Below are 18,973 nucleotides of genomic sequence, written 5' to 3'. Positions count from 1 at the left end.
ATCCATTTGTTTTCAAAGCCTGAATCTTTTTCTTAATGTAATTTCCTGCCTTTTATACTGTTAATAGTAGAGAAGTATTACCTTCCTTCTCAAGGTACAAATGATAGAAATGAAGTGCTGTCATTTACTACCCTCTTCTAATGCGAGTTAGGCTCATACTGTCCCTTAAGCTCACATTGGTATTCTTTTCTCCTTAATATTTTCTGTGATCCTGGATCATGAATTTCAGATAAATAACTAAGGAACAGCTACTTCTAATGTTTCATTATTTTGTTGGTGGATAGAAATACCTTACATCTGTTTTTTATAAATGAGAAAAAAGCACTATAAATTTTATCACTTATGGCAAAAAATCCATCATTACTTTGAGGAGAGGCTTGTTCCTATGGAATATGCAGTAGAACACAATTTAAAGTATCACATAAATAATAGTGACCATGATCATTTATCAGTGATGTTTACTCTGTGTAGGTGTTGTATGAGAATATAAATAAAATGCATGATATTATTTAAACTTTATGATCATCCTATGTTGTACAAAAATAGACATCATTTTTCAGAAAAAAAGAAGTGACCCTAATGTGACCCTAACTCTATCCAGCTCTGTCATATTCTGGAGACCCTTGTGGAAGGTGTAAGGGTGTCTTACTTGTCTGCTGGGATTGGGTAATCCATAAGCTGAAAGATAACCTTCTTCGGTGAAGTACGTATCAACAAGGTGATGGCCCGCAACAAAGTATGCCTCATGACATGAGAAGAATGATCACACAATTGCTTATAAATAGCATCCACAATCTTAGACACCTGGAAAAATAATTTCAGAGTCTTTTGTTCCATGGCCACCTCTAAACCAAGGATTTCTTGGATCTAAGAATTCAGCCCTCCTCAGAATGGCCAAGGCAGCAATTAACACACAAATAAGCACTAGAGGAAAGCATATTTATATGTATGACTACACAATGTAAAATATTTGTTTTGATGAGAAGTAAGCCTATGCATTTATTGATATTGGGAAAATACCCAGTTTTTTTTAAAAAAAATTATTTGGGGAAGGTAGACTTCATTATATAAGACATAAAAGCTCGGTATAGAGAACATGTATAATTCAAATCCTTTAAGAAGGAAGTCAAAATTATGGAGCAGAATAACAATGGAATTTCAAAAAACCTTTCTGAAAGTTAAAGAAGACTTGAATCTACATATGGAATGGTTAAACTATGTGTTGGAAGAATGGTCCAGAATGGTAAACACTGGGTCACATACTCTTGCAAATTCTACTCATAGGCCCTATGTCAGTTTTATTTTTTCCCCTTTATATTCATTCGTGAACAAGGAGATTACTAGCCAGACCTGAAATTTGCCTCAAATTAGTGGCTATATATTGAACATCAAATTCATCTAACCAGATAACTTCACTATTTTTAAAATATTCCTCAAAGATCATAAGCTGAAATGTTGGTTGATATAATTTACATTCAATTGCAATTGTCTCATATACAGTTAGTTATCTAGACCAACCCCCAACTCCAAGCAAAAAAAATAAAATAAAATAACTGAAGTGTTAAGAGTGCAGGACATTCCTTGTGCTGCATATGCTCCAAGGTGAACACAAAATTGTGGACATTTAACATTGTTCTTCTCCATTGACTTTTTAACTATGGGTTTAGAGCTCTTTCTTCTTATCCTCTTTTCTTTTCCAGGCAGCATGTCTCAAAACAAGCCAACTATGTTACTGTACACTCAAGTACAGCAATTATGATCTGCTTTAATTCCTAAAAGAAGACTTGCTGTGTTAGATTTATTTTGATATTATAAGCCCATATACTATATATGCAATTTAGGTTTTTTTTCAGGGATAATTTTAACCATGAACAATTTTCTATTATAACTGATTTTATTTTATTAAAAAATATCTTATTTATTTAGTTTTAGAGAGAGAGAGAGTGATGTGAGCAGGAGGAGCAACAGTGGGGGAAGGAAGGAGGGGCAAGAATCTCAAACAGACTCCACACTGAGTGAGAAGCTCTGTGTGGCTGGATATCACAGATTCCAGATCACGACCTGAGCCAAAACCAAGAGTGGACCCTTATCCAATTGAGCCACTCAGGCACCCCCTTTTATACCTGATTTTAGAATCCAATCCAGTTTAAGACAAGAATCCACTGTATTCAGTACTTCAGTTGTTTGTGGGAGCTGAGGTGGAGTAAAAGTTGCTGAATTTCCATCTTCATTCAGTTGCTTTCTATGTATTCAATAATTTTACTGTGCAGAGGCTAGTTTTACACATCTAGCTTTCTGTCAGGCTTCTCTTCCTCTCTACAGCCTTCATCCAGCCTCTCTTTCTCAATAGATGAGAGAACTTGAATTGGTCAAGAAATAGACTGTTGCCTTCCAGCTTCTCCCTGGGTCGTGCTTGCCTTTGGGAATCCTCCCATCTGTAGCCTCATTGGGAGGTCTATAGAAAGCTTTACTTCCTCTTTCCTGCTCTGTGAATTTGAGTATGAGCTCTTATTTTATTTTCAATTACATAACACTGTCAGGACTGGGATCTGGGAGTTCAGCCCAACCACATCAGGGCTGGTTTCATGAGCATGTGATCTCTACATTTGCACAGGATTCTGCACTCAGAAGGTTCAAAGCTTTGCTGTCACCATCTTCAAATTTTTAATATTTTTATCTTTGAGCTTGTGTTTGGTAAGTGAAGCCAATGGGACAATGGAGCATGTATATGAGCAGGCATCAGCTGTAATTCCTGTGTGTAGCCCCAGTCACATGCAGCACTCATTAAGTGCACAGAATTCCAGTGAACCCATGAGCATAGGAGTCAGAGGGACATCAAAGTGAATATAAGATAAGCATTTATTGAACCCTCAACCATCTAAGTGGAAAATGATGACTCATCGATAAACTGAGGATAGAAGGTGTTAATAGAATGTGTGAATGACAAGAAGTAAAATAAAAACAATTGAGTTAGTTTTGTGTAGTGTTTCTGTTCTTTTGGTAAGAAGAAAAACATATTCCTGTGTGAGCTATGAAATGTAAATTGCGTTATTTTGTTGAATTAAATGCTCATATTTATAACTTAGAAAGACATTAAATAGAAAACAAAAATGCTGTGACAAATTGAAAGAGACTGTAGAGGAAAAGGAAATATCTTTCATATGTTTGTATATTTAATGGCACTTTTTCCCTATGTTTTGAACAGGAAGCCCTATATTCATTTGCACTTGGCTCCACAAATTATGTAGCCAGCACTACAGCAAGCTGAGGGTCCTTGAAAACTTCCCTTAGTCATTACACAAAAGATTTCAATTATAACTATACTAGTTTACTGTCATTAATGTATTCTTTAAAAAAAAAAACAGTTGCAAATGTGTCAAGGTACTATGATTTGGTATGATTGGTAGGTCGTAGTTCATGACATAATTTTCTAAACTCTTCTGCATGCTTGAAATATTTCACAAAAAAGCACCTCATTTGATTAAAGTAACATAATGAACAATAGCAAGAAATAAAAAGGAAAAGAAATAGGCCTATAACAAAGGCAACAGGAACACTTTAGAGAATAAAATCTGTGTTCCCTTGCTCATTGTCAAGTATCTTACCATGGTGACCTTATGGGCATGATATTCCAGAGTCATTTTCAGCATGGTTGACGCCTCGAATGCAGTTACACAATTGGGTGAAGAGAGTCTCATCAGGAGACTCCACACAAAGTCAGTCAGCAAGGATGGCATTAGGGTTTGTCCTACATACTGAAACCAAAAGGGGAGAGCCATGACTTCAGGCCTTACCTACAACAACATGAGAAAGACAACTAAATTCAACCATCCTGGAGGAAGCTCCAGGGTCAGGTAGGACCAAAAGATTTTTATGGGCCTTAGGCATATTTGCTGTTGTGGCCCTCTTCCTCCATTCAAAAATGTTAAATATCACATTTTACAACTCTATTGTTACTGAGATGGCTATAATTCAAGTAGAATTACATCTACTTTTTTCTTCTGATTTTTAAGGCAGTTAGAACATTTTTATCTGAATAAGTCAGCTTTGTGGCCAGGCTAGGAAACAAATGAAGAATCATGGTATTACAATTAAAAAAACCTTGTTAAAAAAATATAAATAAAATAAATAAATAAATAAACACATAAATAAATAAATAAAAGGAACCTTGTAATATTGATTTTACACCAATTCAGCTGTTTGAATAAAATAAAAAAAATAAAAGAGGAATACCCATAGACCATAAAATATGAACAAAATTGCATGATTATGGATCTCTCAGTTAATAGAGATGAATGAGTAATATTCTTCCCTTTAATATACATGATTATATATATACATTACATTTATATTATAAACACATACAGACTCATACACATAAGTCATTTCCCCAAGTATAGAAGGTACTCAATCTTGCCAATGAAAGCTTATCTACATCTTTATTAAAAGGATAGAGCATAGCTCCTTTGGGTCAATAGTGCAGGTCTGAGTGAGAATGGGTGGCCACCAGGCTCCTTCCTATTGGGCAGGGGGGTAAAAGGTGGTATTCTTGGAATGCTATGGAAGAAAGCTAAAGGAAAGTCACTAGGGGCTTGGTGAGGTGGATTGAGTATCACAAATAGCTTGCCTTTCTTTAAGGAAGACAGATTTAATTATATGATATGTTGAATTTAAAAAAAACATTGAAATGGGGGAATATTCTATTTAACTGTTTATTTAATAAAATTACTTTAGTGTCTATTTAAAAGTTGTAGAAGAAGCAATTTCTAGTGAAAATTAGAACTACTGTTAGAAGTTTCTGTCATGTGAAGGTACAGGTATGACAATAGACTACATCAAATGACAGGGATTGCCTATAAAATGTGATCTATGGGTAACTCTTTGGAAATATACCAATCCCATAGGACCAGCTAGCTTCTTTAGAAAGCACCCATACTTCCCCTTGTTTCTTGCTATTTTTTTCATTATTACATATTCTTGATGCTACTCATTGTAGTGGCTGCATGATATAGTATTAATTTGATATTCCACAATTAATCATCTATTTTTCTGTGTTTGACACACAGTTTTTTAAAAAATAAATCATACATCTGGGAAGAGTCTCTTCTCATAAAAATATATATTATTTGAGTTTTTTCCTTTCTATAAATTTCCATGAGTGAGATTAGTAGTTTATTTGGTATAAACACTTTTTTTTTGGTTTAGTCTGTGATACTATTTTTTTTTTTAAGTTCTGTTTATTTATTCATGAGAGACACACAGAAACAGAGACATAGGCAGAGGGAGAAGCAGACTTGCTGCGGGGAGTCTGATGTGGGACTGGATCCCAGGATCTAGGGATCACAACCTGAGACAAAGGTGGATGTTCAACCACCGAGCCACCCAGGCATCCCTAGTCTGTGATACTTTTATGACCTTCTGTGGCTTCTTTAGGAGACAATGTCCTTTCTTATAACTGGTCACTATATAAAAGAACAGTCTCTTAATCTATAAATTGCTTTTTTTAAACAAAATTCCATCTTTTCATTTCATGGTGTTTTGTTTCTAGCCCTCTTGGCTAAAAACCTTGATGCTTATCCTCCTATTTGTATCCTTTGGACTTTGTCTTTGGCTATGGTCTTCTTGGTTCTTACAAGATTCTTACTACAATCTTGTATCCTCAACCCACCTGTTCCAATTTACCTCTGAAAATCCCAATTTCAGGGTTTTCCAGCTATTTCTCTTGCAAACAGGGCGTAGACTGGCCTGCTTTGGTCTCACAAGTGGCAACTAAATAGCAGGTCATGATTGCAAGGACCCAGAGCCCCCTCCTCAAGTCCCAGGATTTTCAAATCCAAAGGACATTAAACTCAGAAAAGGCAGAACACCAACTTGAAATTGGTGGTAGCTAGACTCATGAACCATTTGGAAGGGGCTCTAAGGAGGCATCCAGTCCTCCACTCACTAGCTCAATCATGGCGCTCAGGATTCCAATTCCAGGCACTGGAGTGGAGGATGGAAGGATGTAGAACAATTTTCTAGTATACCTAGATGGATGCTTGTTTTTCCTATGTAAATGGACAATTTCATAGTCAACCAGGCTCGTGATTTTTTGAGGGGAGATGGGTAAGAAAAAATGATTGATTTTGGAAAAATGCACTATCATGTAGACGTGTATTTAAGACACCTGCAGTATTTTTGACCATATAATGTCAGATGTATCACTTCTACATCTTCTCAGCCTCCCATAATTCTATCTCAGCCGTGGGAGGAGAAGACACTGCTTTATGTTTGTAATTTTAGGAGGGACCATAAGACTCTCCCACGCTAGCCTGAAGGGCTTCCCCAGCAGCTCTGCTGAGCTATTGGCTCAATACGTGTGGCTAGAAGGCCATTTGTTGGGACAGCCCACCTAGGCTGCAGAGCTGGGTGATCTTTCAAGCATATGGATACTTTGAAGAAAGTGAGAGAGTATACAGAACCTCATGGTATTCCCCAGGGTTGGATCAATGTAAAAACTATTTACTTGCTACTGAGATTTATCATTTTAACTTAAATTCTTTTTAATTTAATGGGTTTTTAAAAACAAAATCTAAAGCAGATTATTTTGATGTTTGCTGAGTAACTTATAATACTATTGAAAAGCCTGTTAATTGGTGACTATTAAGTTTGCTACATAACCAGAAGTTTCCCTTCTTTAGTGGATATTTATTAATCAAACAAAAAGAAGTATAAAACTAGAAAACACTTCTATCATTTGCATTCTGTAAGGATTCCATAAAATAATATAAATTGCAATATTCAGGAATAACAGGCATTATTCTTATTCATAGAGATGAAAATCAAGAAGCCAAATACTCTACATATTACTTGCTCTGTGCTTCACTGAACTTTACAAACATGGGAAAAATTTATTAAAAATATAGACTGATGAAATAAGTTGCCACTAAAAGTAATAATACACATGAAATAAAAGCCATAGGATAAAGTTGGGGGCAAGTTACCTGGGTAATTTTAGTTTTGTCTTGTTGCAAGTCCATTAGTAGGAATTCTGTATCAGAGGGAACAGGTTGGAGGCCATGATTTCCAGAATTACACATTGTAGATTTAATTTCTTCAATATCTGCTTATTAAGAAAAAGAGTTTAAGGTTCTTATTTGATCATTAGTTCCTTCTATGACATTGCTATTTCCAATTTCTCCTTCCTACCCAATTCTGGAGATCTAAAGTGTTCTGAACATTTAACTCTCTGTTAATAGTTTAATCACATCGAATAAAGTGTTTAAATGAGGCCTCTGGGGAATACAAATGAAAGACATAGATAATTTTAACATGTTGAGCATGTATTGAATACATTTAGCCCATCAAATGCATCACTGAGTGCACTGGGAAAGCTGTCATTACATTGGAGTGTTTATTGGTAGAAGAATAGACTTGGAGGTATTTTGCGAAGAGTTGAAGAAGTTATATATCAGGAAAGCCAGAGGCTCTCAATGAAAACTTCAGGGGCATATGTCTTTAATTCCGGAGAAGGTGAATTTCAATAATTTCATTTGTTTGTTAACAGCTCTGTAGAGATTTGACAGTTTATTTAAAATGTACAATTTGGTAAGTTTTTATATATATATATATATATATACCAATGAAAACATTACTGCAATAAAAAAATAAATAAATAAAAAATAAGAAAGCCCAATCATATTCATTCCCTTCTTCACACCTGCTCCCTTGTACCCACCCCTGATCCAAAGGCAACCACAGATCTGCTTTCTGTTATCAGCTTTGTCAAGTTTGTATTTCCTATTTTATTTTTTTTAATTTCCTATTTTCTAATTTTATATAATGGATTCATATAGCATGTACTCCTCTGTTGTTTGGCATTTTTCCCTCAGCAGAATTATTTTGTGATTCACCCAAGTTGTATGTATCAACAGTTCATTCCTGTTTTACTAATGAATACTATTCCATTGCATGTATATACCATCATCTGCTAATCCAATTGCCTACTGATAGACATTTGGGTTGTTTCCAGTTTTCGGCTTTTCCAAATAAAAGTACTGTCAACATGTGTGTACAAGTCTTGGTGCGAATATCTGCTTTCATTTCTCTTAGGTAAATCCTAAGTTATGGAATGACTGGATCATTTGATAGATGTGTGTTTATCTTTTTAGGATACTGCCAAATTATTCTCCAAAGCTGTGTCATTTCACATTCCCTTTAGCAATGTGTGAGAGTTCTGGTTGCTTCACATCCTTAATAATATATGGTATGGTTGGCGTTCCAATTTTAGACATTTTAATGGGTATATAGTGGGGTCTCATTGCAGTTTTTAAGTTAAATGCCTTTTATGACCAAATATTGAACATCTTTTGGTGTGCATCCTTGCCATTTGTGCTTCTTTGGTGAAATTATTCAAATATTTCAAATTTAATATTTTTTAAAATTTGTTGTCTTTTTTCTTACTTAGTATTCACTTTTAAATTCTGGATACAGGCCTTTTATCAGATAAGTAACTTGCAAAAGTCTTCTACCAGTGTGTGGCTTATCTATTCTCTTAACAGTGTCTTTCAAAGAGCAGAAATACTTAATTTTTCATTTTTAAAATTTATAGGTCAGGCTTTTGGTGGTGTGTAAGAAATCTTTGGGGCACCTGAGTGGCTCAGTCAATTAAGCATCTCACTCTTGATTTGGGCTCAGATCATGACCTCAAGCCCTGAGATAGGCTCCCTACTCAGCATGGATTCTCTCCCTCTCCTTCTGCCTCTCTCCCTTGCCGCCCTCTCCCCTGGGGAAATAAAAAAAAAGAATGAACAAAAGAAAGAAAGGAAGAAAAAAAGAAAGGAAGAAAGGAAGAAATAAAGGAAAAAGAAAAAAAAAACTTTGGCTAACTCAAGGTACAAGGACTTCTAGTTTCATAGTTTTAGATTTTATGTTTAGTCTTATGAGTCCATTTTGAATTAGCTTTTGCATTATATATCAGATACAGGTCAAATTCTTTTCCTGCATATATATATAACCAATTTTTCCAGGACCATTTACTGATATTTACTCTTTCTTCACTGAACTTCCTTTGAACTTTTATCGAAAACCATTTGACCATATATATGTGGATCTATTTTTTTTTTTAAGATTTTATTTATTTATTCATGATAGTCACACACACACACAGAGAGAGAAAGAGGCAGAGACACAGGTAGAGGGAGAAGCAGGCTCCATATAGGGAGCCTGAAGTGGGATTCGATCCCGGGTCTCCAGGATCACGCCCTGAGCCAAAGGCAGGCGCCAAACCGCTGCGCCACCCAGGGATCCCCTATGTGGATCTATTTATAAATTTTTGTACCTGTGTTCTTGAGGAACATTAGCCTGTAGTTTTTTTGTTTTTTGTGTTTCTTATAATGTCTTTATGTGCTTTTGGTATCAGAATGTTGCTAGCCTCACTGAATGGGCAAGTATTCCCTCATTCTTTAATTTCTGGAAGAATTTGTATAGGGTTGGTATAGTTTCTTTAAGTGTTTGCTAGATCATTTCAGTCTGGAGTTTTCTTTATGGGTATTATATTTTCATTTTTGCTCAAAATGCTTTCAATTTCCATTTTTATGTCTTTTTTTTTTTTTGACTCATGGGCTTTTTAGAAGTGGATTACCTAGTTTCCAAATATTTTGAATTTTCCAGATATCTTTCTGGGTTTTATTTCTAATTTAATTCCATTTTGGGCAGAGAATATATTTTGTATGATTGAAGGAATTTGCTTTCTTAAGGCTTGATTTATGGCTTAAATATGCTCCATGTTGGTAAATTTTGTTTTCTCTTAAGAATGTTCATTTTTCCATTATTAGTGGAGTATTCTATAAATGTTAGATCAAGTTGGTTCAAGTCTATATCTTTAATAATTTTCTGTGTTATAAATTATTGAGAGAGGGTTACAGAATTCTCTGACTGTAATTCCAGATCTCTTCAGTTCTATCCATTTTTGTTTAATGTATTTTGATTTTTAATTTGTACACATTTCTGTTTTTATGGACATATGTGTTTAGAAATGTTATGTCTTACTAATTAACTGATCCTTTTATCATTATGAAATGACCCTCTTTTTCATTTATATTATGTTATTTTTTGCCTTAAACAGGTGATTATCATTTTAAAAGATTTAAATAATGATAAAAGAATTATAGTTTATACCTACACAGTTGTACTCCATTACTCTTCATTCTTTTATGTAGATCTAGATTTTCACCTGGGAATTTTTTTCTTGAAGTATTTATTTTAATATTTCTCATAGTGCAGATCTGCTGGTGAATTCTAGCAGCTCTTGTATATCTAAACATGTCTTTATTTCACTTTTGTTTTTAAAAGAATTTTTACTGGCTAAAGAATTCCAGACTGATTTTTTTTTCTTTCAGTACATTGGGAGGCTGCTCCATTGCTTATGGCTTTTATTGTTTCTGATGAGAAATTTGCTTTGTTCCTCTGGATGAAATGTGTCTTTTTTTTTTCCTCTGGCTCTCTTAAAATTATACAGTTGATGTCTGCTGGAGTGTTCTTCATTTCAGATATTGTAGTTTTCATCTCCAGAGGTTCAATGAAGTCTTTTAGAAAATTTTTTTTAAGGTTTTATGTATTTATTCATGAGAGACAGAGAGAAAGAGAGAGAGAGAGAGAGAGAGAGAGAGAGAGAGAGAGGCAGAGACAGAAGCAGGCTCCATGCAGGGAGCCTGATGTGAGACTTGATCCCAGGTCTCCAGGATCATGTCCTGAGCCGAAGACAGTGCTAAACCGCTGAGCCACCCAGGGATCCCATAGAAAATTTTTTATATCTTTACTTAACATGCTCATCTTTTTCTCTGAATCCTTAAATAATTGGAATATATTACAATAATTGTTTTATTGTCCCTGTCTACTAATTCTATCATCTGGATTATTTCTGTGTCAGTTTTGATTCATGTTTCTCCTCATTATGGCTTGTAATCTGCTTCTTTTGCATACCTAGTAATTTTTACTGGAAGTCTGACACTGTGAATTTTAACTTGTTGAATGCAGGAATTTTTGTATTCCTGGGAGTACTCAGTAGTGAGCTTTAGTCTGATGAGCATTTAAAGTATTTGGAGAGATCCCTGGGTGGCGCAGTGGTTTGGCGCCTGCCTTTGGTCCCGGGCGCAATCCTGGAGACCTGGGATCGAATCCCACGTCAGGCTTCCAGTGCATGAAGCCTGCTTCTGCCTCTGCGCCTCTCTCTCTCTCTCTCTATGACTACCATTAAAAAAAAAAAAAGTATTTGGAGATTGCTTGATCTTTTTAGATCTTGTTTTTAAGCTTCATTAAGTGGTACTAAAACAATTTCGTCTAGAGATAATTTTTTCCTTCCAATGAAACAAAAACCCTTTGAGTACTCTACCTCATTACTTATCAATTATGAAGTTTTAAATTCTGACTAATAGTCATAGGTACTATTCCCAACCTTAATGAGTTTGTTGGATTTTTCTCTCTAATCAGTCCTCCCCAGCCTCAGATAGTTTCCTCACAAGCATGCTCTTATCACTTCACACCTGAATGGTTAAGAGGAACCCTCTGCAGATCTCTGCAGTTCTCTGCGCACTCATCTCTGGTATTCAGACCTGTAAACCCTAGCTATCTTGACCTCTCTGAATTCCTAATTCTGTATATTCAACTTGGTGAGACCACTAGGTAAGAGCCTAAAAACTTTAGGTGGTAAGCTCAGGCAATTGTAATCCCCATCTCATTTATTCATTTGTTCCCATCTCTCAGGAATCATTGTCCTTTGTTATCTGATGTTCAATGCCTTGAGAACAAATATATGTATTTATATTTATATATTTAATAGTTAGGTATTATGAGAGGATAGATATTTTCTCTGTTTAACTTATATGGAAATAGTTTGGTACCTTCAGGACTAGCTTTTATGCCTTGTTAGACTGGCCAGAGCAGTATTTATTTTAGTGTTGGGCTAATTTTTCCCAACCATGGAAGCAGGAATCTGAGTATTCTATTTGATGTCCCATTAGAGGGGAAAAACATGCCTCTTTTTTGAAAGTCATTTCTTCTTAGTAGCCTTTCTTCTTTTTTTTCTTCCCTTCATCCCCACAGCATTCTTGTCCCTACCATTAACATCCAACACTAATCTAAGTCAAATGCTTTATAGATCTTTAAGAACCACTTCTACCACTACTGGCATATTTTGATAATTCTAAAAAGATTACAAAATACATTTTAAAAAGTGGAACTATAGATCTTGGGGAAGGATTTAGAAATCTACAGACATAGAGCCTTCTTGAGACCCACAATAGAATAATTAGGGACAGATTCTAAGTATCCATTAGAGGAGATGGTAAATCATTCTTACCATTCTGACACTTTGCAATCCAGAGTAGGTAACACATTCCCAAGGATGCTTGATGTGTGATTAAGGGATCATTATGGAAACACAGAAGAGACAATTCTGCTGCCAGGACACCCAAACATGGAGCATCAATATTTGCCTAGTGGAAAAACAAGGAGAAAAATGCATTTGTTGTGCATAGTCAACATTAAATGTCTGCATCCGATCCTCTAGTATATATCAGGTTAGGATTAGAGGATGAGTTTCAGAATTTACAAAATCTATATTCAAATTTGTTACTGAGCCTTAGTTTCCTCATCTATGAAATGTGGATAACAAATGCTACTTTATAATAGTTATTGTGGGGACTATTTATGACAAAAAAAAAGTTCTTAGCAAAGTGCTTGAAAATAATAGCAAATCAAGAAATGCTAGTTTCTACTCCATTAATCAAGTAGTAATTTTCAGGTAGCAAATTCCAAGGATATTGGGGCAGGGGATGGATACCCAAAAACTTCCATGCTTTTTTCTTTATATATGATACTCTTCAGATGACTTTGTAAACCACTGGAGAAATGTTTCCTCCTGGAATTGTTCTGATTCTTCCCAGAGAAATTCACTTTTTAAAACTCAGAGCATTTACTTCTGATGTCAAAGCTACTATTACAACATTTGTGTATTTCCTCCTACAATTTCCTTGACACACAGGCTACTCAGATATTTAGATTTTCATCTTGATTCAGTTGTCAGGAAGAAAAGAGAATGGAAGAGACATTCTGCTTTTGTGAAGGTTTGAGTACCATTACCATTTTTTTTAAACAAAAAGAACTCTGTTTAAATGTATTTGTTAAACTAGTAGGCCTTCTTGTTTCTAAGACAGGTGATTACTTTTCCTAAATAGATGCTTTGAGGATTAGAGCAAATGTTGGTGGTAAAAGAGTTCAAGTCAGCCCACTGGGAGGATTGATTCTAAAACCTCCTTCTCCTTCTCTTTTCCTGTCTCATATGTCTTTTTGTTTCTATTTCTCACATTTTTTGACCAACCTCTCTCTCAATCTTACACACATACACACATACATACACACACGTGCCCACAGAGTTATTCCTAAAGAAGAATGTGAAATGACCTGGGTCATGGGTCAAGGGCATAAGTGAACAGGATACTGAGAATGATGGTCTCAGTAGAAGGACAGATAAACTTTTTCTTCTGTGGATATTCTCTGACCTTTCTGTTTTTTATTTATTTATTTATTTATTTATTTATTTATTTATTTATTTATTTATTTTTTATAAGGCTGGCCATGGTGTCTATTCTAGGAGTCTATGACTTAGGAGAATCTAGAAGCAGGATAGGTTGCCTCTACTCTAGGCTCTAGGGAAACATGTTTTCTTTCCTTGGGTATTATTCACTTTGGAGTTGCATTCCAACCTTCTTTTTCCATTGAATGGCAAGATTTTAAGAATCACCATTGCATTGTAGGTCTAAGGAAAAAGAGCAAAAGGTTGTGTTTCTGTATTGGCTATGGTGGAGGAATAGTTCTGTCAGCTCAGTTCATAGACGTTGGGGACAATTTATAGGAGATTGCCCCTAAAGTCTTATTGTATTATAATTTTCCCTCAAATTGCCTTTCTGATTATCCATTCTCAAGAACTTGTGTTTGTGCAATTCTTACCAGGTGTTTTTGTAAAATGAAGCTATCAGTGGTCTGTCTACTCTGTTTGCTAGATCACGTCTGTATAGGTGTGGTCTCTATTGTAGGTGTGGCCATGTCTAGATTGTATGGCATGTTTGAGGAGGATGGGGAACATGACCTTGGGTAGGACAAGATAGGAAGAAGGCTATATGAACTGTGGAGCAGACTGATAATGCACTACACAGCCCTCTCAGAAGTATGCCACTCATAGCTACACCCTCTCCAACATAAGACTTTGGAAACTTCCAATACAATATGACTCTGTTTTTATAGAAAATATATCCAAGTGCTGAAAGAAAAAAAAAGAGTCAATTCTGGAGAAAAGTAGCTTCTCAGTATTCATTCCAAGCCTAAATATTTCTGCTTGGTTTTCTGACCCTTTCTTACTGGATTCCTTCCTTGTAGATCTGGTCCCTCCAGTTCCTCATCTTAACGATAATAATAGCTTTAGGTGCTAAATTCCAGTGGCAATCACTCCTAAGTTTTTTAACTGATTCTTTGGGAAGCCACCTCTTTACCTCTCATAACAGACTTCCATTTCTATTCTAATATCAGTTTAGGATATTGCTTATCTCTTCCTTGCTGTGATAAATTAGGGTTTAGTTCAATTACATCCTTCCACTTTGCCACAGTCCTCTCAATATTGCATATTACCAGTTATTTGTATTATATTTTTAGTCATTTCTTTTTTCGTTTGTTTTTGTAATATAGTAATACTTTTATGTCTTCATAACTTGCAGATCTTGTTGATCCTCCACTTTATAAAGTAGGTGTTTTGAAGCACTCTTATTTCCCTTCAACTTTCTTCTGTCACTTTTTCTACTTCCCTACTTCTTTTGCTTGTACTTTACTTTGCATTTTTTGTGGCAAAAAATAGACACAACTTACAATTTACCATCTTAATAATTTCAAAGTACCTAACTCGGTGACATTAGGTTCATTCACAATGTTGAGCAACCATCACCTTTCTCTAGCTCTAAATCTTTTTCTTTTTTTCTGAGAGAGAGAGAGAGAGAGAGAGAGAGAGAGAGAGAGAGCATGAGCAGGGGGAGGAGACACAGAGGGAGAGGGAAAGAAAGAATCTTAAGCAGGCTTAGTGCTGAGCTCAGAGCCCAGTGTGGGACTCAACTTCATGACCAAGAGTCTGATGCTTAACTGACTGAGCCAACCAAGCACCCCTCTAGCTTTAAATCTTTTCATCAGGTCAATGAAAACCATATACCATTAACCAGTCATTCTTTATCCTCTGTCCTCCTAGTTCCTGGCAACCTCAGAGCTGCTTTCAGTGTCTGTGGATTTGCCTATTCTGCTCTTTCATGAAATGAAATCATACAACATGTAGCTTTTTGTGGCTAGTTTTTTTTTTCTTTAAAGATTTTTTTTAAGATTTATTTATTCACAAGATATATATATATATATATATATATATAGAGAGAGAGAGAGAGAGAGAGAGAGAGGGAGAGAGACGCAGAGACACAAGCAGAGGGAGAAGCAGGCTCCATGCAGAGAGTTTGTTGTGGGACTCCATCCTGGGACTCTAGAATCACACCCTGAACCGAAGGCAGACACTCAACTGTTGAGACACCCAGGCATCCCTTGTGCCTAGTTTCTTTCACTAAGTGTAATGTTTTCAAGTTTTATTAATCTTGCAGTATAGATCTGAATTCATGTATCTTTCTGGCTGAGTGATATTCCATTGTATGAATATACTACATTTTATTTGTCCATTCACTTTGCTGATGGACATTTAGGTTGTTTGCACTTCTTGAATATTGTGAATTGTGCTATGATGAATATTTGTATATAAGCTTTTGTTTGAACAACTGTTTTAAATTTTGTTGGCTATTTACCTAGGATTGCTGGGTCATATGTAATTCTATATTTAACTTGTTGAAGAACCACAAAACTATTCACTGCATTTTTGTTTTTGTTTTTTTAAGTTTATAGCATTTGCATTGTATTTAGCAACTTATTTGAGATTTTTTGTGTGTGTGTGATTGATCTATAGATTGACTCTAAAAGTTGAAAATCAATAATGTGGTCTTGTTATTGTGACTAAGTAAAATTGTCCAATGCATAGACCATGATCACTCTAGTTATATTTTCTTTTGCTACATCAATATGTCTTCTTTACTCTTTTTGAGACTAAAGTCTCACCTGTGCCCTGAATTACCTCTTTATTTTTGATAATCATGTTTTTATCTTTATTTATCTTGGGCTGACTCTTATATTGGGAAGGTTTAATCAAATGTCTGGCAAATCTTGGTTATCTAGTCATACTTAAAAATGTAATCCTTCTTGGTAGGGTTATGTATGTGAGGAAGGCTTGTCAACAAGTGGGCTTTGCATTAGAGTGGTTGTGTGGGGAAGCTTGGAGTCATGCTGAAATACATCTAAACAATATAATCAAAGATTTTGTTGGGGATTTTCTAAACATTTTGAGAAAAACTCAAATTTTGCCTGCTAATGGACCATGTCCCTGTAGAATATAGTGTGTATGTTAAGGTGGATGGAAGGCAATAGAGATTCTTCTATATAAGCTTTCAGTGAATCCTTTCAGTTAATGCATATATTTTTAGCCTTCCATTGTCTCTCACCCTTCATCATTACTGGGCTTCCATAGATCCAACTTCTCCAGGGCTGCACAAGGCAAACTGCTTCCTGAAAAGCTATACCCCATCCTAATGTTCAAGCACATCTGCCTTTTAGCTTCCTATACTAGGCTTTGTCAGTTACCATTTTCTGTATTTTCTATCATCCAGAAGTTTATTGACATCACTAGTCCATTGAAGATATTCACTAATCTCACAAATGTAACTACTATCATTTTGTGAGAACTTTAGAGGCAGAGGAGAAAAAGGCATGTGGACAATCTGTTAGCTTTGAGTAGAAACACTCCACCCATCTTTTATTTACTTTTAAAATTTCAATTCCAGTTAGTAAACATACAGTATTATATTATTTTCAGGAGTACAATACAGTGATTCAACAATTCCATACACCATCCAGTGCTCATCAGGACAACTGCACTCCTTAGTCCCCATTAGTATTTAACCCATATCCCCACATGCCTCCCATCTGGTAACCATCAGTTTATTCTCTATAGTTAAGAGTCTGTTTCTTGGTTTGTGTCTCCCTCTCTCTCTCTCCCCCTTTGTTCATTTGTTTTGTTTCTTAAATTCCACATATGAGTGAAATCATATGGCATTTGTCCTTCTTTGACTGACTTATTCTGCTTAGTGTTATACTTTCTAACTCCATTCTTGTAGTTGCAAATGGCAAGATTCATTCTTTTATATGGCTGAGTAATATTCCATGGGATATATTATACTATATCTTCTTTATCTGTTTATCAGTTGATGGACATTTGGGCTGTTTCCATATCTTGGCTACTGTAAATAATACTGCTTGATAAACATAAGGCTGCATGCATCCCTTTGAATTAGTATTTTTGTATTCTTTGGGTAAGTATCCAGTAGTCCAGTTCCTAGATCATTGGATATTTCTATATTTGACTTCTTAAGGAAGCTTCATACTGTTTTTCAGAGTGGCTGCACCGGTATGCATTCCCACCAACAGTGCCAGAAGGATCCTTTTTCTCCACATCCTTGCCAAAACCTATTGTTTCTTGTGGTTTTAATTTTAGCCATTCTGACAGATAGCTCTTTGTAGTTTTGATTTACATTTCCTTGATAAGGGATGAGGAGCATCTTTTCATGTGTCTGTTGGCCATATGAGTGTTTTCTTCAGAGAAATGTCTATTCATATTTTCTTCCCATATTTTAATTGGATTATATGCCTTTTGAGTGTTGAGTTTTACAAGTTCTTTATATGTTTTGGATACTAACACCTTATCAGATATGACATTTGCAAATATCTTCTCCCATTCAGTAGATTGTCTTTTAGTTTTGATTGTTTCCTTTGCTGTGCAAAAGATTTTTATTTTGATGTAGACCCAGTAGTTTATTTTTGCTTTTGTTTCCCTCACTTCAAAGGAATCTATCCAGAAAAAAGTTGCTATGGCCAATGTCAAAGAAGTTACTGTCTGTGTAGAAGACATTCTAGAAGAGATTCTAGGATTTTCGTGGTTTCGGATCTCACGTTGAGATCCTTAATCCATTTTGAATTTATTATTGTGTATGGTATAATCAAGAGGTCAGTTTCATTCTTTTGCATGTTGCTGTCCAGTTTTCCCAACACCATTGTTGAAGACATTTTTACCCATTGCATATTTTTGCCTCTTTTGTAAAGATTAACTGACCATATAATTGTAGGTTTATTTCTGGGTTTTCTATTATGTTCTATTGATCATGTGTGTGCTTTTGTGCCAGTACCACACTGTTTTGATAATATGATAATTTGATAATATGATAATATGATAATTTGATAATACACAGCTTTGTAATATGAGTTAAGTCCAGAATTGCAATGTCTCCAGCTTTGTTTTTCTTTTTCAAGATTGCTTTGGCTTTTGGAGTTTTTTTGTGCTTCCATACAGATTTTAGGATTAGTTCTATGAAAAATGGTGGTGGTATTTTCACAGAGATTGCATGAAATCTGTGGATTGCTTTGGGTAGTACAGAGCTTTTAACAATATTTGTCTTCTAATCCATGAACATGCTTTGGGTAGTATAGACCTTTCAACAATATTTGTTCTTTGGGTAGATAGACCTTCTAACAATATTTGTTTTTCCAATCCATCTTTCCATTTCTTTGTGTCATCTTCAACTTCTTTCACAATGTTTTATAGTTTTCAGAGTACAGGTCTTTAACCTCTTTGGTAAGTTTATTTCTAGGTATCTTACTTTTGATGAAATTATAAATGGGATTGTTTTCTTTTTTTTTTTATTTATTTATGATAGTCACAGAGAGAGAGAGAGAGGCAGAGACACAGGCGGAGGGAGAAGCAGGCTCCATGCACTGGGAGCCTGATGTGGGATTCGATCCCGGGTCTCCAGGATCGCGC

At 35.4% G+C, this 18,973-nt stretch overlaps 1 protein-coding gene across 1 annotated transcript in view; it reads right to left on the bottom strand.

The window, feature by feature from the left end:
- Positions 1-18,973, bottom strand: part of MROH9 (maestro heat like repeat family member 9) — a 149,028-nt gene that overhangs the window by 28,785 nt on the left and 101,270 nt on the right. The window contains exons 6-9 of the mRNA XM_072733735.1: positions 12,338-12,473; positions 6,984-7,102; positions 3,606-3,755; positions 650-804 (exon numbers count right to left, since the gene is read on the bottom strand). Coding sequence (XP_072589836.1) covers positions 650-804; positions 3,606-3,755; positions 6,984-7,102; positions 12,338-12,473 — 560 coding nt within the window. The remainder of the gene's footprint in view (positions 1-649; positions 805-3,605; positions 3,756-6,983; positions 7,103-12,337; positions 12,474-18,973) is intronic.

Source organism: Vulpes vulpes, chromosome 13, assembly GCF_048418805.1.
Source record: "Vulpes vulpes isolate BD-2025 chromosome 13, VulVul3, whole genome shotgun sequence".
NCBI classification, from domain to species: Eukaryota; Metazoa; Chordata; class Mammalia; order Carnivora; family Canidae; genus Vulpes; species Vulpes vulpes.
This window is presented reverse-complemented; position numbering and strand designations above follow the sequence as displayed.